This window comes from Alosa pseudoharengus, unplaced genomic scaffold (assembly GCF_046254945.1).
Source record: "Alosa pseudoharengus isolate Yale_2024_CS ecotype anadromous, Long Island Sound unplaced genomic scaffold, YU_APseudo_1.1 YU_APseudo_1.1_scf_21, whole genome shotgun sequence".
Classification (NCBI taxonomy): Eukaryota; Metazoa; Chordata; class Actinopteri; order Clupeiformes; family Clupeidae; genus Alosa; species Alosa pseudoharengus.
Window position 1 is genome coordinate 24361067 of NW_027468674.1, and position 27900 is coordinate 24388966.

General features: G+C 41.4%; 4 protein-coding genes across 4 annotated transcripts; 2 read left to right on the top strand and 2 right to left on the bottom strand.

Annotated features, from left to right (window-relative positions):
* Positions 1-11543: 11543 nt before the first annotated feature.
* LOC143138521 (tryptophan 2,3-dioxygenase A-like) lies at positions 11544-15452 on the top strand. Its single transcript, XM_076298970.1, has 12 exons — positions 11544-11624; positions 11727-11814; positions 12007-12097; positions 12286-12356; positions 12646-12773; positions 13000-13186; positions 13523-13630; positions 13986-14097; positions 14271-14328; positions 14486-14565; positions 14799-14889; positions 15283-15452. The coding sequence occupies exons 1-12, from the start codon at positions 11590-11592 to the stop codon at positions 15416-15418; spliced, it is 1185 nt and encodes a 394-aa protein (XP_076155085.1). The 5' UTR covers positions 11544-11589; the 3' UTR covers positions 15419-15452.
* Positions 15453-21010: 5558 nt separating this feature from the next.
* Positions 21011-22304, bottom strand: LOC143138284 (nebulin-related-anchoring protein-like). The gene is made up of 3 exons (XM_076298779.1): positions 22134-22304; positions 21606-21758; positions 21011-21316 (listed from the first exon to the last, which is right to left on the bottom strand). Exons 1-3 carry the CDS (start codon positions 22302-22304, stop codon positions 21011-21013), a joined length of 630 nt encoding a protein of 209 aa, XP_076154894.1.
* A 675-nt stretch (positions 22305-22979) lies between these two features.
* Positions 22980-24930, bottom strand: LOC143138285 (nebulin-related-anchoring protein-like). The gene is made up of 4 exons (XM_076298780.1): positions 24925-24930; positions 23813-23917; positions 23333-23431; positions 22980-23120 (listed from the first exon to the last, which is right to left on the bottom strand). Exons 1-4 carry the CDS (start codon positions 24928-24930, stop codon positions 22980-22982), a joined length of 351 nt encoding a protein of 116 aa, XP_076154895.1.
* A 377-nt stretch (positions 24931-25307) lies between these two features.
* On the top strand, positions 25308-26509 carry LOC143138522 (tryptophan 2,3-dioxygenase-like). The gene is made up of 4 exons (XM_076298971.1): positions 25308-25383; positions 25541-25620; positions 25854-25944; positions 26335-26509. Exons 1-4 carry the CDS (start codon positions 25367-25369, stop codon positions 26468-26470), a joined length of 324 nt encoding a protein of 107 aa, XP_076155086.1. The 5' UTR covers positions 25308-25366; the 3' UTR covers positions 26471-26509.
* The last annotated feature ends 1391 nt before the right edge of the window (positions 26510-27900 follow it).

Below are 27900 nucleotides of genomic sequence, written 5' to 3' on the forward strand. Positions count from 1 at the left end.
AATGGTATGTATCTACATAAGAGTGACATGACACTGCCACTGTATGGCCCATTGAGTCTGGAATGTGACCTTTCCATGTCCCCCCATTAAATAGACTGGTCTATAATGACAGAAACATTCATTCTAAGTAGGTGTGATGAAGCTGGAAGCATTTCAGAATGGTATGCATCTACATAAGAGTGTCATGACACTGCCACTGTATGGCCCATTAAATAGTGTGAACTGTATATTGCCATTGAGTCTGGAATGTGACCTTTTCTGATGCACACACAGACTTAAGTGCTTATGCCTCTAAACATTAATAGGTGCAAATGGCTGAAATGGCCCATTTTGAGTCTGGAATGTGACATTTTCATACACATTCATTGAAATGGCTTTATATGGTTCTACAATGCGACACAAGCCTTTCCATTTCCCCCTCATTAGTTAGGGGAATCGTGTAATTTTAGGAACGGTTCATATAGATTTTTGCAACTGGTGATTTTTTACTTGCTAGGACCCCATTGAATACAAAATAACCTGTTTCCATTTTTTTCTTCATTTTCACTGCCAAAATTCAAGATGGCGGACAATATGCGAAAATAATAATATAAAGGCGTAAAGTGGTCAACTTTTTGATAAATATACACCTAATAAGGTAGACAAGTGAGATACAGACTATTTTCAAAAGATGTATTTCATGATGAAAATGCCAAACAATTTGGAGAAAAAATGAAAAAATCGGCATCTTGTTTCATTATTGAAGAGTTCAACAAAACATTGTCATTGTCAGGGGCGTTTCTAGACTTTAAGGACAACCTGGGCTTAGCCCGGCTGGACCGGATGTAAATGTAAAGATTAGCTGAGGATTTTTTTAATATATATACCATACATAAAAGGTGTTATTATAGTAGACAAAAGACTACATTAGACTGCCCAAATGATTTATTATTGAATTACTAGGTACATACACATTTAAGTGTGAGGTTGCATGCAATGTATCATTAAGCAAATGTTCAGCACCTCCTTCTGTTGATCTCCCTTCCCTCTACATTACCTGACTGCTCTTTTGTTGTTTGATCTATGCCAGAGATCTACCAAAAAGACAGTAAATTGTTTGATGTTGAAGTTCTGTCTCAGTCGGTTTCTCTGTCTGTTCTTATCACTTACTCTCTTCTTTCATCACTTACTGCTGTCCTTCTCATCATTTGCTATTTTTGCTTCTCATCACTTACACTTCTCTCTTTTCCTCCTCATCACTTGCTGTTGTCCTTCTCATCACTTGCTGTTGTCCTTCATCACTTACACTTCTCTCTTCTCTTTCTCTGAATAATGGTTACCAATGTCCATGCCTGATCCTGACATAGGCCTATCTGCTCCTGCTGTTGGCTCCTCCTCCTCTGTTTGTAGCCCATCTTTGCTGCTACCCTCTACAAAATCATGGAATCAGCTCAGTGTGTGGCAAACCAACAAAAATATACTACATTGCCGGATACAAAGAACTTTTGAGATTGCAATTTTCAGCTCTAATTAAATGCTTTGCTTATGCATAGGGCATTTGCATACATTTCAGTGGACATTTAAAAACATTCCCATGAAACATGTTCATCCCCATGAAACTTGGTTTTTTTTAATGCTGTTTATGTCATCAGCTTTGTAATCACTTTGATGGTTAAATGGCTCATTACAGGGTGAATGAAAGCTGTCTCAGCCCCCTCTAGATATTTAATGGTTTATAGTTTGTCACTGTTAAAACATCTCCCTTACGAAAAAATCCTACATCGCAGGCCAACTGTGTATCAAAACTGCAATTTTTTGCTATAGTGTTAGAGCATACATGGGCAACATGGCCCGCGGGCCACATCCGGCACATCCGGCTAATTGTACGCCCATACATTTGTGCGTGGATGCAGGCGCGCCTGCAGGTGTACAGTCTATGGTCCGTACGCACTGTGCGTACCATCAGGCTCAACAGCGAGAGAAAATTTCCCTTGTGTGTGTGTGTATTCACACCAAATTGGCCTACCATACCTTCCCAACTATGCACAGTATCCCATTAGCTGCATGCCATCAGGCTATTTACCATTTTCTATTACGTAAAGTTAGTGAACACGTTATCAAAATTAACGTGCACACATTTTGTTTGAGCAGGAGAGAGAATACGCACGCAGGCACGCAATAGGCTACTTGTTTTATTTTACTCGGCGTGGGTGTGCGTTAATTCCTGCAGGCAGGCCCGTCGCTAGAAGGCAAGCAAACCAAGCAATTGCTTGGGGCCCCGAGCTGGCCAGGGGCCCCAAGACAACGACTGGTTAAGAATAAAATGCAACGACAAACTGTGAGCGCCCCTTTGATAGTCAATGCAGTAAAGTGCAACGACACTGTTACCGGCAATACCGGGATCCCCCTCAAGGGGACCCCTCTCAGTAGTCGCTGACAGCAGCCAGCCAGCCTGCTGCTGCGAAAATATAAAACCTCGGCAGTCATAATGAAGCGGAGTTATGCGTCCGGAAGCCAGAAGAGAAAGGAAGACGATGACAAGAAAAAACAAGACAGTGGTAAGTACACTGGATAAAATAGCTCTACTTGTCTTGTACAAATGGTGTAATGTCGCAGCAGGAAGGCTAGCCTAGCAAAAAATGTTTATGTTAACTACCTGCCTGAAGGCCCATGCTGCTTGTAACAAACTAGAACAGTTAGCTCAACTTTTTTTTCCGAACGGACGGAATATGGTTACATACTGTAATATGTTTATTAACGGGATAAGGAAGACGCAGATCTGTTCCAGAATCACTGTTTATCGTATTTAATGACATAACATTGCTATAGCTTTGTAATAGGTTTTGATGAAAGTGGCATAGCTTCTCTGCTATACTAACTATTCGACCGTGATAATCTATTTACCAAATGGGGGTTAGGAAAACCACACTATAAATTCCGTGCATCAAAGCAGACTGGAACTTTCATGTCTAGTAGTATTCATGCACGCCAGCTTTTTACTGTCTTTAAAGCACCGGGTGCGTACGTCTGTCTAATTCTCAAACAGCAGAATGCTTAAATGCTATGTTAAGCTACAAGTAGGCCTAGGTCAATGTATAACATTAGCTTTGGATGTTTTTACAGTAAGCATTGGTAGTTGTGAAAGCAGCTGCATCCCTTCTAAATATCAAAATATGGAAATGCTAACATATCTTTGCTTTGCTTTGCTTAAATTTCTCAGCCCTCAGGCTCTTCCTAAGGATACCTCCACTGATGAAGATGGCCTGAAAGGTTAATCTTATGTGTGTGTACTTGTATTTATGTTGGATTTTTAAATTGCTATACAACCTGCACTCTTTATAGTTTGAACAATGCATCCTTTTTCTGCATAAGATGGCAGTGTTTTATTTTCTCACTTTGTGAGAACTGAATAATGTGAGTGTGTGTGTGTGTGTTTAAGTATGTTGGATTTAGTGTGCACATTTAGTGTGCACTTTTTTACATTTATATTGGATTTTATGGTACGGTGGTGTTTTTGCAAATGTTCAAATGTTCAAAATGTTCAAAACTAATGCACAGTATATATATGCAACTGCAGTATTTGCACTGTCAAAATTTTGTATTTATATAAACTGTGGGTGAACTTAAACTGTATGGCTATGCGGTGGTTCCTGTAGGCTTTGCATGCGGGGGGGGGGGGGGGGGGGCCCTCCATGTCCATTTTGCTTGGGGCCCCCAAATTCCTTGAAACGGCCCTGCCTGCAGGCGCCCCTGCGTGGATGCATAGGCTACTCGTAAACACCCTCACTGATGTGCTGGTGAATATAATTTATGCTTCTGCGTCGACACAATGCAGCTGCCTTCACGTCGGCTTAAGCCTTTCAAAGTTTTGTGTCTCTTATGTCTGCGTGGCTCACCACCGCAAAGGTTGTTAGAACGAACTCCTATACTACTGCTCGTTGGCGATACGAAGTGTTCATTTCAAAACGTTACTGGCAGATAGACAGTTTACAATCGGATAACCCCGTCATTGTAACCAAAATATGTCTGAGTTTATTCGCAAAGCTTATGTTAGCGAACTGGTATGATGCTATACCCACAGGTTGCTTGAAGCAGCCTGCTCAACACACAGGGCGAGTTGACCAATCACAGTTTTGTGCATAAAGTTAAGACAAAAACAAAGCCTACATTTTCGAAATAGTTTTATTTGTGCATGTTGATTAACTAATGACAGCCTACTATTGTCTGCTCCACATTTTCATAGTCTAATTCGGCATAGAGTTAATTTAATGATGGTAATGATTTAATGATGAAATATTGCTGAGTGTTGATGAAATGGTGGCACAGACCTGGTTGTACTGACTCCTTCACATTAGGCCTAGCCTAATTATATAGATATTGTAGTACTTTTTAATATCAGTCTTTGAAAACTGAAAAAAAAAATGTCAAAAAATAATTTTCGAGAATGAGGATTAAATACTGGACATAGATTAAATATTGCTGTTCTCCTTTATCTCCCTCACATTTTCATCTGTTTTTACGAGTAGTAAACAAAACCATATAATTTACTTAATGTTATACAAGAACAGAATAGAATTTAACAGAATTGAGTTCAGACTTGAGTTTGGTATTTTGGGTCCGGCCCTCCTCAACAGTCCCAGTTTGTCATGTGGCCCCTTGGGGAAATTAGTTGCCCACCCCTGTGTTAGAGAGTGTAACATCCTCGTCTGCTCCTCAGAACATCAGTACAAATGTTCAACAACGGGGGAAAGCATTTAGCCCTTCTGACTAAATTTAGTTATTTAGAGCTGAGTGTAATAAATCTCTCTCTCTCAAAACGAGCACTGAAATGTGTAGTGCCAATTAACCTGACCAGATGCCTTGCAGTTGCTTAATGCTTGCTTAGCCTACTAGCAGGGCTCAAAATTGCACCAGATTAATGCTGGTAAATATTGAAGTTGGCTAGTAGATTTCAGACAGAAAATACGGATTGCCTTTGAATGGCGGGTGAATTTCGCCACTTCATTTGTCAGTGACTGGTAGATATTCACATTTCAAAAAGTTAATTTTGACTCCTGCTTAGTGTTTACTATTGATAGCTAGCTAGCCAGCTAGCGATAGGATAGGTAAACAACACTAATAGCTGGCCTTTATGGTGTCGGTCGGACATGAATTCTTACCCTTTGCCTTTCGTTTGAAAAAGCCAAACAGTTTAAATTGTTTTTTGCTGGCCATGTCACGTCTGCTTTCTCAACATACTGCAACCTATGATGCTGAACCACCCAGTGAGTTGACAGCAGTAACGTTAGTTGAGAGCACAGATTTCACAGACCAGACCGCGAAGCCATAGCCTAGAAATCTAGACGCACCCCCAGCCCCGCCCCGCCCGTTCTGCTTCTCCTTGTCAGAGTTTAGTGTTCGGGATTCCTTGTTCTAACAGGCTACGAGGGATAGAACGCACAACAAAATAAAAAAGTTAAATAACAATTTTGGCTACCCGGGCTGAGCTCAATTTACCCCGGGCTGAAGCCCCGGTAAAATCGGCTGGCGACGCCCCTGGTCATTGTCACTCAAGTATTTATCCTCACCACTGTCACTGTCTTTTTAATATTGGTGCTCATCTCCTCAGAGCCTTCACACCTGCAGTTGCGTGAATGGTAAGAACACCTTCTACTGCATTGGCTGGCAAGACAACAACACTTCACAAGTTCCACAACAGCCTCTGGTGCTGGTGGAAGTTTTGACAGAACAGGAGCCCATTGCCCATCAACAATTTGACTCCATCCCAGTGATAGTGAGTCAAGAATCTTTGGAGCAGGCACTGTAACTTCATGGATTATTGATTACCTGACTGGCGGACCACAGGTTGTGAGACTGAAAGGGTGCGTCTGAGCAAGTATAGAGCACCACTGTGCTGTCTCCTTTTTTCTTCACACTGTACACATCAGACTTCGAGTACAACTCTGAGTCATGTCACCTGCAGAAGTTCTCAGATGATTCTGCAGTTGTGGGGTGTGTCAGTGATGGTGAGGAAACAGAGTACAGGCAACTGGTGGAACTGGTGTTTTTGTTGGGCAACAGGCCACACAATTTATTTTGTTCTTAACTGAATGTACAAATTCATAAACACATTGGAAGATGTCTATTTATGTTTTCTTGCCGACAAATAGTACTGTTTTTCCATTTCCGTGTGTCATTCATCACAATGGGCTTTTGCACAATGCATTGCATTTATGCATTTACACAATGGGCTTTTGAATAGGCCTAGTTATGTATAGAATGTATTCTATTTTACAATAGTTCAATTCCGTTTGTAGTAGCTAGTAGTTAAGCACTACTCAAGTTAAACTTAAAAAGAACACTGATCAGCTGAAGGGTCAAACAGGATGAGAGAAAGGGTGGACAAAGGGCAGAAAGCAGTGCGTCGTGTCATAGTGATACTTTCATTTTATGATGGCCACATACAGAAAACGATGACTCAAGAGAGGAATGTTCAAGTTCAAGTTCAAGTAGTTTATTGTAAAAGGAACAATTAAAAGTAGTAATGAAAAGGTATATTGTGTGTGTGTGTGGGGGGGGGGGGGGGGCGGTAATGGGGTTTGTGGAAGGGGGATGATGAGATGGTGTTTGTGTGAGGGGGGGTGGGGGTGATGAAATGGGGGGTGGGGGTTGTGCACCAATACATATTTTGGTAACGCTTTAGAATAACATGTGCTTATTAGGTAGTAACAGTGCATAATAAGCAGTTAACAATTCATTACTAACAGTTAGTTAACTATTGTTATCCTTTAATAACATTAACTAACTGTTAACATGCAGCTTGTAAGTGTTAATAAGCAGCCTTTTAAGTTACTTACAAGCATATTTGTTAACAGTTGTAAGTGGTCTTCTGGGCCCCCTGACCCCTTGGGCCCCTGGGCCCAGTAGGCCCGTGCAGTAATCTATCTCTGTGTGTGTGTGTGTGTGTGTGTGTGTGTGTGTGTGTGTGTGTGTGTGAGAGTGTGTGTGAATGAGTGAGTGAGTGAGTCTAAAGTGCTTCAGTCTTTTGGGGACTTGTCTTCAGTGTCTTCATCTGTGTGTGTGTGTGAGTAAGTGTGTTGCTTACGTCAATGTCACATCGAAAAAGTTTGCAGAAGCCATGGAAGGAGTCTCGACTGTTTTTCGATATAAACTCATGCACTTTCGTCCATTCTGAGGTTTGACATTTTGGCATGACATTTTTCTGTCAATGAAGCCGGAATACATATGACGTAGTAGCACATGGAGCCTTGTTTAGGCTACGTTTTTAACCAATAATATCTGCTCAGATATTTATCTGACACATCTCTTAGCCAATCATTTGTTAGACTAGATATGTTATGGCAATGGACGTTGTGTTGCGTCCCAGCAAAGATTCTAGAACTCCGCTCTTCAAGCCTGTCTCAAAAAGGAGGACAAATACGCGTCCTGCTTGATGTTGCGCGGGAAGCAGGACAGGGCATTGAAAATCCTCCCTAAAGCAGGACCTCTGGCCACCCTTGGACAGGACAGACAGGAACCTCGCTTCCAAATGCCGTTTCAGCTGCTGACCTCACTAATGGACATTGACTCCTTCATGTCCAAATGGAGATGTAGGTGTCTCAGATGAGTCAGTGTGCGTTGGATTAATCCTGACGTCAGAAGCTAGAGTTTGCTATCTCAGTGAAGAAATGAATGACCTATGAACAATTTCATTTGATTTCTTAAAATAGTTTTAGCATCTGTACAGTTTATGTGTTTAAGACCAACTCAAAGAAGAGCAAGCCAAACACTGGACCTGCTAGTTATTTCAGCCTAAACAACACTATCTCAGCCTAAACAACACTATCTCAGCCTAAACAACACTAACTAAAAAAGTTCAGTATCAAACCAGACAGCACAGCAGCATATTGTATTCATAGTGAGAGAACTGATCTATACAGATAGAATGGTTATATTTTTACTCAGTTTAATTATGTTCATATAATTGCTAAGGACACAACATATATTGCTACGAGAGAAGCTACACAGGATGCAGGTGGGGACATCCATAACATCATGGATCGTTGATTACCTGATGGAAAGACCACAGTTTGGGCAGATGTGTGTCCAAGCAGGTGGTTAGCAGCACAGGAGCACCGCAGTGGACTGTACTCTCTCCTTTCCTCTTCACATTATACACCTCAGACTTTCACCACAACTCTGCAACTTGTCATCTGCAGAAATACTGTCGAAACAACCTCTTAAATGTGGCCAAGACAAAGGAGATGGTAGTGGACTTTAGGAGTGCTATACAAAGTTGAACACTGCTTCCATCATGGGGAAAGAGGTGGAGATAGTGAAAAACTATATCTGGATAACAAACTGGACTGGAAGTGCAACACTGAGGCTGTGTACAGACTATACTTCTTGAGAAACTTAGGTCTTTCAATGTGTGAAGCAGGATGTTTAACTTTACCAGTCTGCTGTTTCTAGTGCCATTTTCTTTGCAGCCATCAGTTGGGGTACCAGTATCAGTGCAAATGACAACAAAAAACCTTAAAGTGTAAGTTCAGAACACAAAGTTGATTAACAGAGCTGGCTCTGTACTTGAAAGTACACTTCAGCCACTAGAGTTAGATAGATAGATAAATAGATACTTTATTGATCCCCAGGGGAAATTCAAGGTCTCAGTAGCATACAGACAACACACACACATTCACTAACAGCAGAAAAAGTAATTAAAGTATATAATATAAAAACACAACTAAGCAATAATGATAGTAGAAGATAAAGAATATACTAAATATACTAAAATACAAATTATACTAACTAACACTTAATCTAAATCAATTCTAAAAAACAGTATCCACATAGTGGTGATTAATCAATCAAGAGGCACTTGTAATGACTGAGGCAGGGACTGAGCCTGTGATTCTCTGTGCATAGTAAGGTAAGGTAAGGTGCTCTATGTGAGTGAGTGTCATGGTGATAGTGCAATAGTAATAGTGGTCATGGTGATGCAAATGAGTAAGTCCAACAGTGCAACAATGCAGAAATAAAGTCTAGTGGACAGACAGTATCCAAACATGGGGGGGGGGGGGGGGGGGGGGGGGGGGTGAAGAGGCAGACAGACTATGCAGAGTTGGTTGTTGAGAGAAGGAGAAGTTGCAAAAATTCCATAACATTATGGACAACACCTCACGTCAACTGAATGAGGTGCTAAAATGGCCTGTCAAATTAGGTGCATCATGGAATGAAAAACATGATTATACTGTTGAGCAACAGAAATCCTATATCGGGCAGTAATGGGACAACATTTAATTCTCAAAACTCTAGCAACTGGTCTTCTCAGTTCCTAAACATTTACAGACTTTTGTTAAATGAAGAGGTGAAGCAGCACAGTGGTAAACATTCCCTGTCCCAACTTTTTTGAAACATGTTGCTGACATGAAATTCTAAATGATCATATACTTTCCATGAAATAGTCAACATTTTCATTTTCAACATTTGATATGTTGTCCTTTTTGCTGCTAAATATTGGTTTACAAGACTTGTATATTATCACATTTTATTTTTATTTGTATTATACACAATGTCCCAACTTTTTCTGATTTGGGGTTGTACAAAGAATGAGTCGAATTGTCTACTTATCTAGACGTTTGCTACGTTTGCTGACTAACAGTCATTCGAATATGTTGCAATTGCTAGATTTAGCAGAGGTGAGACACCACCCTTTCTGTTGTTTAGCACTAAAATAGCATCTCCTTTCTCAATCTGTGAATAATGTCATAACTTACTTTTGTGCTCAGCTCATGAATACTTGTATGTATGGGAAAGTATAAGGGCATATGAAGACCCATTTTAGCCTATATTAATGTTTGTGACATTCCTAGTGAGTAACCATAAGTTGGTGTGCCTTCCTTGGCATAATGGTTTGACCCTTGGTGTGCTTTAGCCCTACCCTGGAAATCCAAAGTTCTCACGAGAGCACAATGGAATTGTCTCTGCGAGACACTCTGCCAATGAGCAATGATGCACGTTACTTTTACCCCTTGCATCCCGTGGAACCAATCAAATCGGCGTATCTGATATAGGCGGGCCAGAGGCAAGCTAAACTGATAACGACAGCGCTGCAACATTGGAGGTCAGTAAACATTGATCGTAGTGTTATCCAATTGTGTCGAAGTCCGGAATCATTCAGAGTAAACATTGGTCTAGTGTTATCCAATGGCGTGGAGTGAGATTTTGAAATGCATGCTTGGTGCCGCCCCTCGGGTTTGGCCATTACATTGTTCGTGGCCAGACCCTTCTAGATTACCAGGGTCTGGATTTTCCAGGCTTCTTTAGCCCCAGAAAAGTTTGAGAACCTCTGGTGTAGATGACCATAATATACTGTACAGTACTTTGTCCAGAAGAGTAGCGGCATCCTCCACACCACGGCCGGCCAGACAGACAAATTGCATTTCATCAGATGTTTTTAATGCGATTTTGCATTCGTTATTTTAGGCATTGGTTGCCATTTCCAGGCCTAGGGGACAAAACTGACGTTGGAGCATCTGGAAAAGCTGGGTAAAGAAAGGCAGTAGGGTGGTGGTATACATTCTTTTGGGACTCACTCTTCCCCAGGAGCTTAGTGGGGGTTGACTCGCTGGAGGAGTCACATTTATCAGTGTGTTCATAAAAGCTAGAATAGAACACATTCAGGTAATTTGAAAGGTGAACAGGGTTATCACACTGAGGGGCTACTTTGTGTTTTCTTCCCGTCATTGTGTCCCCATCCAAAAACATCCAAAAACTTGAAAATTGAAAATTGAAAATGAGTAAGACAAAAGATACATTCTTCTCCAAAACTAATGCACAAAATGCACAATTTTTTATTAAAATGCATTTCAGTATCATCACAAGATACCAAAAAAGGTCTCGCTCCTTCCTCTCTGTATGACTGCTCGATGAAAGGTAGGGTAGATTATTTCTGAAGCATTTTTTGCTATTACCTGAAATCTTACATTCCGGTAGCAATGTGTTAATTAAGCACTATGACATATGACATCCAAATAAATAACATCACCCGTGGAAGCCACAGGGCTGTAAAAAGCCCATTAATTCATTTTTAGTGCCATAATTGATTACTAATCTGTCAATTTAGTTTGCCTACATGCACACGCTCATCTCATGTGTGCATTGCGTGTCAGTGACTGAAGCCTCTTGAATGCTCTTCTATATCATGTGTATTAACCAGTGCAGTGTGTGTGGGAATTAGAACTGCTATGGTTATCATATCTGCTAGGTACATCATGCAGATATAATAACCCCAGCGGATTTGATACCGACACAGTGCAGTGAGCAATTTAGCAGTTGAGCAATGAGAAAGGGAATGGAGAAGTAAGACACTCGAATACGAGAATTGGCGGAGCAAGTTGAAAAAAGCTGATTGTACTGATCAGGTCATTATTTCTGAGAAGTGTCTCCTCTAATTGGCTGATGGACAGAGGAGGGAAGCTACTATATAAATATACACTTGACCAGGATATAAATGAAGAGTTAATTTGTGTGAGAAGAATACAGAGTAAGGGAGAGACAGAGCGAGAGAAACAGAGAGAAACAGAGAGAAACAGAGAGACCGTAGTCTGTGTAACCCTGTCCAGCAGAACAATGAGTGGATGCCCGTACTTCCAGAATAGAGACGTGTAAGTACTGTGAGGGGTCTGACCCCTGCTCAGGTCTTCTCCTACCTGTCTGTCATGTGACACTGATATGTGTGTGTGCGTGTGGACTGGCTGTCCCTTCAGAAAGAAGAACGAGGAGGAGAGGGATGACTCTCAGGAGGGAACCAACAAAGCCAGTAAAGGAGGGATCATCTATGGAGAATACCTGCAGGTACATCACACTCACACAAACACACACACACACACAAAGACTAATAAACCACAAGACATGCTCACAGTACTGTCAAGACTGTCCACTAGTGTTACAGTGTATTCCCAGTGTATTCTGCTTTCAAAGACATTTAACCCAGTAACCAAACTAGCCTAATGTAAAACTAATGTGAACTGCTGATTTTTTCCCCAGCTGGATAAGATTGTGGCTGCTCAATCTCTCCAGAGTGAAATGAAAGGCAATAAGATTCATGATGAGCACCTATTCATAGTTACCCACCAAGGTAAATATATCTGAACCAACACAGTTCTCATTTTTCTCCATCAGTTTTGAAGCACATTCTTCGTATTTGTATTGATAACCACTGTCATCTTTGCATTACGTCCAATCAACAACAGAAAATCCTGTTATGCCAGTATAGGATTAAGGGTCATCATGTGTAACTGCTTACTCTTCTTTTCTTGGATGAAGCGTATGAGTTGTGGTTTAAGCAGATCTTGTGGGAGCTGGACTCAGTGAGGGATATCTTCATAAGCGGAGATGTAAGTCTTTTTAAAAAGTATTTTTCTGCATTGTGGGTGTGTGTGCATTGCAGTGGCTATATTGGACAAATTTTTCTAGATAATGCCTTAATTACCACCAGTCATTTATCATTGAGAAATAGTTTTTCAAAATTGTTTTTTTCCCCCAAAAATGTTATGTGTTTGAAAATGAAGGCCCTTATAAGATTTAAAAATAACAATAATAAATGATATAATGGATAACAGTGGATACTTAAGTTATTGGAGTACCATGTTTTAGTGGGTGTCCTAATGTTTCACTTGACTTCAGGTGCAAAATGGACGTAACATGTTGAAGGTGACCACACGCACCCACAGGATCATCACAATCTTTAAACTCCTGGTCGACCAGTTTGCTATTCTGGAGACTATGTCTGCTATGGACTTCTTTGACTTCAGGTCAGCAGATGATAATTTTGCATTTTTTATTTGTTTGTTTGCCAAGTTATGTAACCTAGCTTATGAGCACATTCCACTTTCATTCTGTAACTTGTTTCTTTATGCCAATATGAATTTAGGTGTATGCATCTGTAACATATACTTAAATTGGTGTGTGTGTGTGTGTCTGTGCGTGTGTGTGTGTGTGTGTGTGTGTGTGTGTGTACATGTGTGTGTTCTAAACCAGGGAGTACCTGTCTCCAGCCTCTGGATTCCAGAGCCTGCAGTTCCGTCTCCTGGAGAACAAGTTTGGCGTTTCCAGTGACCGGCGGGTTCCCTACAACCGGCAGCACTACCGGGACAACTTCTATGGCCAGGACAGCGAGCTGCTGCTCCGCTCTGAGCAGGAGCCCACGCTGCTCCGGGTGGTGGAGGTGATGACCTGTGGAGCGCCACCATACACATCACATCACACAGGAACATTTGTGTGTTCTTGGGTGTGGTTTATATACATGCATAGTATTGTAAACATAGAACACATGATACAAGAAACCTATTGCTACTAATAGGCCACTATAGGACATTTCCATGCAACACACCATACAGTATGCTACGTTAAGGTTTCCTCGTGTTTGTTTTGCACAGCTGTCCCAGTAGTAATGATATGGATATAGTGATACACATGGAATCATGATGTATGTTCTCCAGTATCAGGTATTGCCTGAGGCTATGGTGTATGAAACTTATATCCTGCTTTCTGTGTACTGCAGCAATGGCTGGAACGTACCCCAGGCCTTGAGGAGAAAGGATTCAACTTCTGGGGGAAACTGGAGGCCAACATCACTGAAGAACTGAAGAGGGAGAGAGAGAAACTAGAGGTTGGTTTATCACCTCCTGAAACTTATATATCAACTCTGCACAGACATCTGTGGTAATCATGGATTCAAGATAAGATAAGATAAGACTTTATTAATCCCACAGCTGGGAAATTTACTTGTCACAACAGCCCAGTAGTATTTAAATAATTTCAAGTCATGATTATTCTGTCAACAATGATCTGCAGTGCTGCAACATTTGAGTTAGGCATTCATTCATTCATTCTTTAATTGAGTTACATTCATTGAGACTGTGTAATCAGACGTTGGGGCCATGGAAACAGTGGCATATGTAATCTTGCTCTAAAAGTGGGTAGGTTAACATGCAGTCAGCTGGAGTATTATTCTGATTGGACAGATGAGAACAGAGTCAGAGGACAAAGAAGAACAGATGAAGGATTTCATAAAGCAGAGAGACCTATTTACATCCCTGTTTGATGAGCAAAGACATGACGACCTGATGAGTAAAGGTGAGGATGATCATTGCATACATACATGACAACAACCAGACACGAAGTTTTGCTACTCCAATGTCTAAACAGTCACATCCTTACAAAAATCCCAACAAGCTGATGATCCAAATGAAACCAAGATCAAGTCAAGATCCCATGCATTTGCTTTATACTGTCTTTGCTGTCCTTAGGTGAGCGGCGGCTCTCATATAAAGCTTTGCAGGGCGCTCTCATGATCTACTTCTACAGGTGAGATGTTCTCTCACTCGCTGTCCACCTGTCCATTCACCTTTCACAGTTTTGATCATCTGTCCTCTCACTCCTCATCTTCTCAAGTTTAATGTGTCGACTCAGTTCACCTGTTCAATTCACCTGCTCGACACTCACCTGTGGTCTGTTCTGACAGAGAGGAACCTCGCTTCCAGGTGGCGTTCCAGCTGCTGACCTCACTGATGGACATTGACTCCCTCATGTCCAAATGGAGATGTAGGTGTCTCAGATGAGTCAGCACTAAACAACACTGTAATTCAAAATGTTCAGTATCAAACCAGACAGCACAGCAGCAAGTTATATTCATAGTGAGAGAACCGATCTATACAGACTAAAATGGTTATGTTTTCACTCAGTTTCTCATTATGTTTATATAATTGTTATGGACATAATATTATGCATTATTGTTAGTAACTATGAAAGTGACTATGAATGCCTCCATCTTCCAGACCACCACGTGTGCATGGTGCACAGGATGATTGGCAGTAAGATGGGAACAGGTGGATCCTCAGGGTACCATTACTTGCGTTCCACCGTGAGGTACAGTAAGCCCAGCCTGGTCAAAATGGCAGTCCTGCATACACCACACTACACCACATCGATCACAGCCATGTGTCAGGCACAATTCCCCCAGAAAATAAAACAAACAATAGATCTGTCATCCTATTTGACTAATGATATTGCAACACATATGCACATTTTGTAAAATATCATGGGTAGCAGAAATGTTTTATGTGCATATTAATATTTTCCCTCATATATTTATGCTCTGTGTGTTTGTGACTGAAACAGGGAGAAATTTGCTCTCTGATTTTAACAAAAAAAAAAAAAAATCACTTATACGATTAGACCCAAACCCTTGCAGACAGGTAATTTGGATTTCTGTCTTTCTGTCTTGCTTAAAGAGCTTTGTTGTTGTGTTGTTCTTGCCAGTGACCGTTATAAGGTGTTTGTGGACTTGTGTAACCTGGCCACCTTCCTGGTGCCGCGCCACTGGGTGCCCAAGCTCAACCCACCAGAGGACTCCTTCCCCTCCATCACCAACACCTGCTTACTTAAGTCTGGGTAAAAGAGGTGTCAGATTACGGAGTTAAGAGTAAAAAGTCACAAAAATAACCTATGACGTGGGTCAATTAAATTTGACTTAATGTTTACTATGTTTTGCATTTTTATACTTTACTTTTGTAAGGGACAATGAGAATTTTTTTAAGACTGGGTGAAAGAGGAGTTAAGAGTAAAAAGTCACAAAATTAACCATTATGACACGTATAATTTAAATGTTATTTAATGTTAACTGTTTTGCACTTTTACACTGCACTTTTGTAAGGGACAATGATGAAGAGTTAAAAGTAAAGTCACAAAAATAACCATAATGACATGTATACATTTAAATTTAATTTCATGTTAACTATGATTTTCACTTTTACACTGTCCTTTTGTAGAAATTATTATGAGAAATTATGTCACTGAAAAATAAAAAGCAATGAAACTCTATTTTGTCTTTTGCCTTGATTTTGTCTGAAATGTAAGACGGTCCGGATGTATTGCATGGTGATAGGATGTTCAACATAGCAAATCTTCCCTAGAAAAGCTTACTTGCAAATTAGACAGAAATTACCCCTTTACCAACAATAGATTTGCTGACCTTCCCTCCATCCAGGACCTGTATGGGCCCAGGGTCAGGAAAAGGGCAGCACAAATCTCTGCAGACCCCTCACAACCTGGTCACAAACTGTTCAACCTCCTTTCCTCTGGTAGGCGATACAGCATACAGGGCACTGTTCGCCAAAACCAGCCGACACAAGAGACAACTTCTTTCCTCAAGCAGTCATGGCCCTTTCCATTAGACTTGTAAATCCGTCGCCCGAGTTGGAAAGTGTAAATACCCAGCTTTCTTCATAGACAGTAAAAGATACAGTGGCTTTCTTGCGGCATTTTGCGCAGGCACGCCCACTTTAGGTCGTAGGCCTAATGGTGCTTTCGAGATGTCATGGAAATCCGCCGCCCGAGTTGCTCTGACGCGCAAACGTGACGTAATTGCCTGGCTCGTACCACTTATATAGTGTTCCAAATGCGTCTTTGAGCATTTGCTACCGGACGAGTTGGAAAGAACATGGACGCTACCAGTGCAGCAGCTGCCATGCTAATGCTGGACGTTTTCCTAGAACATGAGAATAAGCTTTTAGCTCATCTAAACAAGCTCCTGGAGCTCCAGAAAGAGGCGACAGAAGTAGAAAATAGAATACGAAAACGAAAACGGTACGTTCACATTTCAGTATGTTTGGTCGTGTACAGACTTGTTTGCATCGTTATAAAAATGCATTTTTAGCTCGAAGGCTAGCAACTAGCTACCAGTGTGCTAAAAAAATAGCGACGTGACTGTTGTCTGTGAGTGTTGATCTGCTTCTAGTATTCTATGCAATGCATATCTTCTAACAGCTTTAGAATAAAATGCATTTTAGAAGCTTAATGTTTGACGAATGTGAATGTAACCTGTTTAAGGCAATTACATGCTACTGCGAAAAGTACAATGGACATATCTGTTGATTTTGTTTTGTTGCTGATATGAGTTATCTATATTAATCACAGTTTAACTCAAATTCTCTCTCCCTCAAATAGGGCTAGGGTTGTGGCTGTGGCTATGGCTGTGTTGCGGTCCAGAAATCGGAATATCCTCAAATCTGGCACAGAATGGCAGGTAATGCTGGAGATGGATGACCACACATTTGCTGGGCATTTCAGGATCCCCAGAAGCCGGTTTGAGGTCCTGCAAAGGTACCTACAGGAGGGTGGCAGAGCTCCCTCTCCAGTGCAGTCCACCAGCTCCTCTTCTCCATCTCCAGCTTCACCCTCAGCCAGGCGCACTCCAGCTCGCGTCCCCACCAGACCCTCTGGCACCCCGAGGGCTCGGAAGCGGCAGAGGCTCGAGGATGGCCTCTTGGCCTACCTCGAGAGGTCTGATTCTGCTGACACACGTCTGCTGACTGCTGCACAGAGGCTTGCACAGAGCCATGAACAGACCCTGGCGGAGATGAGGACTGAGATGAGGGCGATGAGGGAAGATAGAAGTGCCCTCATCCAGTTGTTCAGCAGGATGGTGGAGAAGCAGTGAGGTGGGAAGATTTGTGAAGATTTTTTGACTATTTTGACTTTTTTTGTAAATGTTTTTTTGATACAATTGTACTATTGTACAACTTTTTTATTCAAAATAAACACATATTGTGTAACTGAGCCTGAGTGTTTATATGTCACCCAAGTATGTTTAGTTACAAAGGCACCTCACTGCAGTCATGCAAAGGATACCTTGCATTGTTATCACACCCATAAATCATATGAGCCATCACACCTGCAGATAGTGGGAACCATGTCAGTGCAAAGTTGTGGCCAAGGATTTCATAATGGTATGTATCTACATAAGAGTGCCATGACAATGCCACTGTATGGCCCATTGAGTCTGGAATGTGAACTTTCAATTCCCCCCATTAAATAGAGTCGTCTATAATGACAGAAACATTAATTGTAAGTAGGTGTGATGAAGCTGGAAGGATTTCATAATGGTATAAGAGTGACATGACACTGCCACTGTATGGCCCATTGAGTCTGGAATGTGAACTTTCAATCCCCCCCCCCCCCCCCCCCCATTAAATAGACTGGTCTATAATGACAAAAACATTAATTGTAAGTAGGTGTGATGAAGCTGGAAGGATTTCATAATGGTATGTATAAGAGTAACATGACACTGCAACTGTATGGCCCATTGAGTCTGGAATGTGACCTTTCCATGTGCCCCCATTAAATAGGCTGGTCTATAATGACAGAAACAATCATTCTAAGTAGGTGTGATGAAGCTGGAAGGATTTCAGAATGGTATGCATCTACATAAGAGTGACATGACACTGCCACTGTATGGCCCATTGAGTCTGGAATGTGAACTTTCCATTTCCCCCCATTAAATAGTGTGAACTGTATATTGCCCATTGAATCTGGAATGTGACCTTTTCTGATGCACACACAGACTTAAGTGCTTATGCCTCTAAACAATAACAGGTGCAAATGGCTGAAATGGCCCATTTTGAGTCTGGAATGTGACATTTTCATACACATTCATTGAAATGGCTTTATATGGTTCTACAATGCGACACAAGCCTTTCCATTTCCCCCTCATTAGTTAGGGGAATCGTGTAATTTTAGGAACGGTTCATATATATTTTTGCAACTGGTGATTTTTTACTTGCTAGGACCCCATTGAATACAAAATAACCTGTTTCCATTTTTTTCCTTAATTTTCACTGCCAAAATTCTAGATGGCGGACAATATGCGAAAAAAAATAATATAAAGGCTTAAAGTGGTCAACTTTTTGATAAATGTACACCTAATAAGGTCGACAAGTGAGATACAGACTATTTTCAAAAGATGTATTTCATGATATGCCAAACAATTTGGAGAAAAAATGAAAAAATCTGCATCTTGTTTCATTATTGAAGAGCAAAACATTGTCATTGTCACTCAAGTATTTATCCTCACCACTGTCACTGTCTTTTTAATATTGGTGCTCATCTCCTCAGAGCCTTCACACCTGCAGTTGCGTGAATGGTAAGAACACCTTCTACTGCATTGGCTGGCAAGACAACAACACTTCACAAGTTCCACAACAGCCTCTGGTGCTGGTGGAAGTTTTGACAGAACAGGAGCCCATTGCCCATCAACAATTTGTCTCCATCCCAGTGATAGTGAGTCAAGAATCTTTGGAGCAGGCACTGTAGCTTGCCTTGTGCCCAAACATTTGCTTGCCTGTGTGCTCTCAGAATTTCAATTTCAATTTAATTTCACTTATAGAGCGTCAAAACATTACACATGTCTCATGGCGCTTTACAGAGTGTTAAACATTCAGACAGAGCCCATGAGTAATAAGGGCGAGGAAAAACTCCCAAGAATTGGAGAAACATATAGGAAGAAACCTCAAGCAGATCCATGACTCAAGGGCCTGACCCATCTGCCTGGGGTCAGTTACAGGACAGTACGGTCTATATACAGAGAATAGAACATGGTAACGGAGAGTTGCTAGACTACCCTGGTTGCAAATTACATTTGGTGCGTCAAGATTTCTAGCCTGAGATGTATCTTTTGTCGACGTTCTCCAGTGGCCATGATAATGAGAATGTCTTTGTTGATGTCTGGTACACTGCGAAGGGCAAGCACCAAGACATCTGTGTGACATGTGTAGATATGTGGGGTTTTGCCATACACCAAGTAGAGTGTATCACCAGCTTCAGATTTCTGGGTGTCCACATCTCTGAGGACCTCTCTTGGACCCTCAACACCTCTACCCTGATCAAGAAGGCTTACCAGCGTCTCTTCTATCTGAGGAGGCTAAAGAAGGTCCACCGGCCTCCTCAGATCCTGGTGAACTTCTACCCCTGCACCATCAAGCGTATCCTTACCAACTATGTCCCAGTTTGGTATGGCAACTGCTCTGCCTACATCCGAAAAGCACTGGAGAGGATGGTGAAAACTGCCCAACGCATCACCATTTCCTCACTCCCCTCCATTGAGGCCATCCAGGACAAGCGATGCTTGCATAAGACGCACAGCAGGTTCAGAGGAAGCTTCTTTCCTGCAGCTGAACTCTAGCTCTCCATCCCAGTGACAACCAACCAACTAAACCCCCCCCCCCACCCACCCACCCGCGGTTCAATGCCTCCTTGCCTGTGCCTGTTGAGGTGTCCACGACCATGGCAACCTTGACAACCAGGCAATTACGTCACGTTTTTGCGTCAGAGCAACTCGGGTGGGCGATTTACAAGTCTAATGGAAAGTACTCTGTTGAACGCTCAGAAGTAGCCCCCACCCTTACACTAAACAGTCAATCAACACTGTTCTGCTCATCTACCTCATGTTTACTTCAATCTTACAATTAAAATATTGTTATTAATACATTATCATTGCACTGAACTGCCTTTCACTATATTTATATAAATCCTAAATCTTAGACTATACTGATATTGCACAATTTCCTCTATCTCTTCAATTGCACATACACTTATTCTTACTACTCTTATAATGTTTCTGTTTTTATGTTTATATATTTCTATTACAATATGTTTTATATTTCTTACTGACCTTTCTGTTTTATTCTTTATATGTTAAGTGAGTGTTGTACATTGACAGCAAAGATTAACCGTCAAATTCCTTGTTTGCTTGCGCAAACCTGACCAATAAAGCTGATTCTGGTTCTGATGCCAAATGTATTGTATAAAGATGCATCCCAACGCATTACTTGAATATATCATAAAACACCCCCTTTCTTTTCTGTAGTTTTACTTGAACAGATCATTGCAGCACCCAGTTGCTATCAACCTTGATCTCCAAACCTCACTGCACAACTCCTGTCTACAGTGACAGGCTGGATGACAGCATGATTTGTGCCGGAAATGTGCAATGTGTGTGTGTGTGTGTGTGTGTGTGTACTACCTACAAACTGCAGCAGTATTGATAACTGGAACTGTTAATCATGGTTCATTTAAACATGATATAATAAAATGTCCCATGCCAATGCATTTTGATTGAATTTGGAATCTACACAAGGGTCTCTAACTCTCTCTCTCTCTCTCTCTCTCTCTCTCTCTCTCTCTGTGCATTGCTGCAGAGTTGCTGACACCATCAAGCAGATGCTGTTGAAAAACATTTATTTTCCTTTTGAAACTCATAACCCAGCATTTTCACTTTTGTCAAACACTGTGGCCTATGGGTGTGGCTGGTGGTGGTGCTGCTGCTGGTGGCTTTCCGGAAGTTGGTCTGGATAGTTTGGACCTTCTTCCTCTTGACGTGGAGCACTTCCATGGCGTCGGGGTTGACGTCGGGCTGTTTGAACTCTTCCATGGTCTCCACCTGGTTGGAGGAGGAGGACTCCTGCTGCTGCATCTCCATCTGCATCTGCTGCTCCATCATCATCTGACGCTGGTACATCTGAGAGGTGGCACAGAGGACCATGAACACACAGACACACACGGACACAGACGAAGAGGACAATGGTGGAGAAATGGATTAAACAACTTGCTAAATAGAAATTAATCATCAAGAAGTGATTACTGTAGTGTAGAATAGATATACAATGCTCTGTAAAATGCTATTCTTTTAGCTTCTATTAAATTGAAAATAGCTTTTATGCTGTTTGCATTTAGAGCTATGTAACCTCTCTAATTCAGGTTGCTGTAACAGCTTATGTATTAGCTGTGTCATATCTGTTGTTGCTCACCAGTAGCTGCTGGTACTTGGCGATGGCCTCGTCAGTGTCCACTCCCTCTGCCAGGCCCAGCTCAGCGGCCCGCCGGGCCATCTCCGCCTTGTGGGAGCCTGGGGGCATCCAGCCCACTCCCTTGATCCAGTTCAGGTCTGACTTGTAGTTCACCTGCGGGGTGAGCCATCAGAGTCAATAAAGTGAACTTTACAGACTTCTCACTGCCTCAATTGAAGCACAGCTACATGTAAGCTCTTCAGAGGTTTAAGCCTCCATGCTATGCTTTCATCTCATATCTAATAAATAGCCTATAACAATACACAGAGACACTCACTCACTACCAAGCTCCATTATGAACCAAATTAAATTAATTTAATTAAAAATCAAAATCAAAAAGCAGGTATCTTATTTCCATTAAATGCAGTATAATGTAACACACAAACACACTAATGGTGAACTGAGAAAGCTATGCAAAGTGAACCAGAATCAATGGTTTCATAATAATCACAGCACAGGGTTGCATAGAGTCTTCAGTTCAGTACTTACGTCACTTTGCAGCTTGTAGGCCTTCTTGGCATGGTTGACGTTGAGTTGCTCGGCGTCGCAGGTGTAGTCGTGCAGCCGCTGGCGGTAGCAGACGTCACTGGCCTGCGCCTGACTTTTCTTGGCCTGCAGGAACTCGGGCTGGTCAGCATGCATCTTGAACTGCGAGTGCATCTTGTGGGACTGCTTCTTGTACTCTGTGTTGCTCTGGAGCTTGCCCACAGCCAGCGAGTGCATGATCTTGGGGTCGTCCTCCACGCACAGCAGTCCCACCTGCTGGCCCTTGCCCTTCACGAACGCCTCTTTGTAGCGGAACTGAAAAGGTTTCAAGAATGTCACTTGCATGTTGGATTATCTCTGCGGAACTGAGCAATATTAGTAATAATAACAATGGAATAATGGAATAATATATAGAATTTTGTCAACCAACTTGTTTTGAAATAAATATATCGAACAAATTGCAATGAATTGGGAAAAGGTATGCTATGTGCTACAGGTAAAGATGCTTAACAAGATGTGTTAGCTCTGCTAGTATGTATATGTCATGTTCTAAGAAATCTTTAATGAAATACGGTGAAAGTAGGCCTGCATCTTTTTTTGTCTGTAGGTCAAAGATGTATTGTATAACAGTAACTAAAAGTTGAATCAACAGCAACAAAAAAAAGATTTCATGGTAAACTCACATCACTGGCGATATCCCTGGAGGCCTTGGCCGTTTGGAAGGGAATGGCGTCTAGCCTCAAGTCGTACCCAGCTGATTTCACCTGCTCTCCTGAGGTCTTATAAACTTTCTGCATGGGAAACAGTGGGCGATTAGGTCAACCTGTGTTTCCCGTTTTTGAAAAATTTTTAAATAATGAATCCATCAGAGAATGGGTGTCTTACATCGCTTATCTGCTGTGCGTTAAGCCTGGCCCTGACAAAGTCGGGGTCGTCAGCATGGAGAGTGTACTTGTGCATGGCATCAGAGTCTCCGGACTTATAGAGCCTCTGCAATATGTACAAATATTCATGAATGTTTATGAAAGATATAAAACAACGAGGCCAACAATATCCATCAGATAACCAACATAACAACAACAACAACAACATGTATTTTCCACAACCAAAACTCACTGAATGTACTGTTGTTTATCTTAAATAATACTTAAGGACAATTGCTGTTCCTGAAACAAAATGGGTTCATGATGAAAGTCCCTTACCTGACTGCACTGCATGTAGCTGTTTTTAGCATGGAGAATATCAGGGGAATCTGCCACTGAGGTGAATTTGATGCGGTCGGGGTTCTGACGATACTTCTTCTGCAGATTTCAATAATAAAAAAAAACGTTAAATTTTCAGCAGTCTATTTGCATTATTCACGCAGCGACCATTGTAAACCAAAACGAGGCTACAGGGTACACAAACCATAGGATTGTTGTGTTCTATGCATTCGCCAGTAGGTGGTGAAAATGCATTAATGACATAGTCAGTGTACCTCTGTAGCCTCGTTTTGGTTTACACAATGACCGCAGCGTGAATAAGGCATATAAGAAATGTAAAGTCAAACATAAAGTAATTAAAACAGTTCTGTTTCCAAAAAAAGGTGTAATAGTAATAGCAGTAGTATTGACAAATAGTATTGATGCTTTAAATGACTGTACTAGTCATAACATTATGTGATGGCCTGGTAGTCCACTCACGTCACTGATCAGGTCTCCGGCTTTCTTGGCATACTCCATCTGAGGTGCCCCCACACCGTCCCAGGCCACGCCCTTCATGAAGGACAGGTCGGACTTGTACACTTTCTGTTGGAGACATTAAGACATGAATGAGAGGATGAGGAACTAACCCTGAGGTAAATACTGAAGGGAACATTTCATGTGTTAGACAACCACATGTTCGTGGCTCATTGACAAATAAGGCTTTAAATGTTTTTTTTAAAAACTTTTAAAAATGGACATAACCTTTTTTTTTTTTTTTAAGTTGGAAAACGGTGTTTAAACAAGTCTTAATGGCTGTGCAACACTAACGGGGGTTTTAATACATTTTTAGACTGTGTTTGCAATTTCACCACCCACAAAATATCAGGTGGCACAAATAAAGGTTTCTAAAAAATAACACACTTCATTTTTTTGGTAGTGAGTATATCTGAGAGTGTCTACAGTGCTTAACATATTAACTTATATATCAACTCTGCACAGACATCTGTGGTAATCATGGATTTAAGATAAGATAAGACTTTATTAAAGGAGAAGTTCGGTGTGAAATTGACCTTAGCTGTACTGAAAGATGTTGCCGAGTACTTACATGTGTCCAATAGGCACCTTCGCTCACCCCCTAGCATTCCGAATTACGCCGTTTTTAGCCAAGTAGCTGTGGGGGGCATAGCGTAGCCTATGCAGCTAAATCGCTATTTTTACACAATTAAAAAGGTTCCAAGACCCTCAGAAGTCTACCAATGCAGTGTGGAGTTACTTGGAACCTTTTTAATGATGTAAAAATAGCGATTTAGTTGCATAGGCTACGCTATGCCCCCACAGCTACTCGGCTAAAAACGGCGTAATTTGGAATGCTAGGGGGTGAGCGAAGGTGCCTATTGGACACATGTGAGTACTCGGCAACATCTTTCAGTACAGCTAAGGTCAATTTCACACCGAACTTCTCCTTTAATCCCACAGCTGGGAAATGTACTTGTCACAACAGCCCAGTAGTATTTAAATAATTTCAAGTCATGATTATTCTGTCAACAATGATCTGCAGTGCTGCAACATTTGAGTTAGGCATTCATTCATTCATTCTTTAATTGAGTTACATTCATTGAGACTGTGTAAAGACGTTGGGGCCATGGAAACAGTGGCATATGTAATCTTGCTTTAAAAGTGGGTAGGTTAACATGCAGTCAGCTGGAGTATTATTCTGATTGGACAGATGAGACCAGAGTCAGAGGACAAAGAAGAAAAGATGAAGGATTTCATAAAGCAGAGAGACCTGTTTACATCCCTGTTTGATGAGCAAAGACATGACGACCTGATGAGTAAAGGTGAGGATGATCATTGCATACATACATGACAACAACCAGACACAAAGTTTTGCTACTCCAATGTCTAAACAGTCACATCCTTACAAAAATCCCAACAAGCTGATGATCCAAATGAAACCAAGATCAAGTCAAGATCCCATGCATTTGCTTTATACTGTCTTTGCTGTCCTTAGGTGAGCGGCGGCTCTCATATAAAGCTTTGCAGGGCGCTCTCATGATCTACTTCTACAGGTGAGATGTTCTCTCACTCGTTGTCCACCTGTCCATTCACCTCTCACAGTTTTGATCATCTGTCCTCTCACTCCTCATCTTCTCAAGTTTAATGTGTCGACTCAGTTCACCTGTTCAATTCACCTGCTGGACACTCACCTGTGGTCTGTTCTGACAGAGAGGAACCTCGCTTCCAGGTGCCGTTCCAGCTGCTGACCTCACTGATGGACATTGACTCCCTCATGTCCAAATGGAGATGTAGGTGTCTCAGATGAGTCAGCACTAAACAACACTGTAATTCAAAATGTTCAGTATCAAACCAGACAGCACAGCAGCAAGTTGTATTCATAGTGAGAGAACCGATCTATACAGACTAAAATGGTTATGTTTTCACTCAGTTTCTCATTATGTTTATATAATTGTTATGGACATAATATTATGCATTATTGTTAGTAACTATGAAAGTGACTATGAATGCCTCCATCTTCCAGACCACCACGTGTGCATGGTGCACAGGATGATTGGCAGTAAGATGGGAACAGGTGGATCCTCAGGGTACCATTACTTGCGTTCCACCGTGAGGTACAGTAAGCCCAGCCTGGTCAAAATGGCAGTCCTGCATACACCACACTACACCACATCGATCACAGCCATGTGTCAGGCACAATTCCCCCAGAAAATAAAACAAACAATAGATCTGTCATCCTATTTGAATGATATTGCAACACATATGCACATTTTGTAAAATATCATGGGTAGCAGAAATGTTTTATGTGTATATTAATATTTTCCCACATATATTTATGCTCTGTGTGTTTGTGACTGAAACAGGGAGAAATTTGCTCTCTGATTTTAACAACAAAAAAAAAAAATCACTTATACGATTAGACCCAAACCCTTGCAGACAGGTAATTTGGATTTCTGTCTTTCTGTCTTGCTTAAAGAGCTTTGTTGTTGTGTTGTTCTTGCCAGTGACCGTTATAAGGTGTTTGTGGACTTGTGTAACCTGGCCACCTTCCTGGTGCCGCGCCACTGGGTGCCCAAGCTCAACCCACCAGAGGACTCCTTCCCCTCCATCACCAACACCTGCTTACTTAAGTCTGGGTAAAAGAGGTGTCAGATTACGGAGTTAAGAGTAAAAAGTCACAAAAATAACCTATGACGTGGGTCAATTAAATTTGACTTAATGTTTACTATGTTTTTCATTTTTATACTTTTTTTAATATAATATTTTTAAGACTGGGTGAAAGAGGAGTTAAGAGTAAAAAGTCACAAAATTAACCATTATGACACGTATAATTTAAATGTTATTTAATGTTAACTGTTTTGCACTTTTACACTGCACTTTTGTAAGGGACAATGATGAAGAGTTAAGAGTAAAGTCACAAAAATAACCATGACATGTATAAATTTAAATTTAATTTCATGTTAACTATGATTTTAACTTTTACACTGTCCTTTTGTAGAAATTATTATGAGAAATTATGTCACTGAAAAATAAAAAGCAATGAAACTCTATTTTGTCTTTTGCCTTGATTTTGTCTGAAATGTAAGACGGTCCGGATGTATTGCATGGTGATAGGATGTTCAACATAGCAAATCTTCCCTAGAAAAGCTTACTTGCAAATTAGACAGAAATTACCCCTTTACCAACACCAATAGATTTGCTGACCTTCCCTCCATCCAGGACCTGTATGGGCCCAGGGTCAGGAAAAGGGCAGCACAAATCTCTGCAGACCCCTCACAACCTGGTCACAAACTGTTCAACCTCCTTTCCTCTGGTAGGCGATACAGCATACAGGGCACTGTTCGCCAAAACCAGCCGACACAAAGAGACAACGTCTTTCCTCAAGCAGTCATGGCCCTTTCCATTAGACTTGTAAATCCGTCGCCCGAGTTGGAAAGTGTAAATACCCAGCTTTCTTCATAGACAGTAAAAGATACAGTGGCTTTCTTGCGGCATTTTGCGCAGGCACGCCCACTTTAGGTCGTAGGCCTAATGGTGCTTTCGAGATGTCATGGAAATCCGCCGCCCGAGTTGCTCTGACGCGCAAACGTGACGTAATTGCCTGGCTCGTACCACTTATATAGTGTTCCAAATGCGTCTTTGAGCATTTGCTACAGGACGAGTTGGAAAGAACATGGACGCTACCAGTGCTGCAGCTGCCATGCTAATGCTGGACGTTTTCCTAGAACACGAGAACAAGCTTTTAGCTCATCTAAACAAGCTCCTGGAGCTCCAGAAAGAGGCGACAGAAGTAGAAAATAGAATACGAAAACGAAAACGGTACGTTCACATTTCAGTATGTTTGGTCTGTACAGACTTGTTTGCATCGTTATAAAAATGCATTTTTAGCTCGAAGGCTAGCAACTAGCTACCAGTGTGCTAAAAAAATAGCGACGTGACTGTTGTCTGTGAGTGTTGATCTGCTTCTAGTATTCTATGCAACGCATATCTTCTAACAGCTTTAGAAGAAAATGCATTTTAGAAGCTTAATGTTTGATGAATGTGAATGTAACCTGTTTAAGGCAATTACA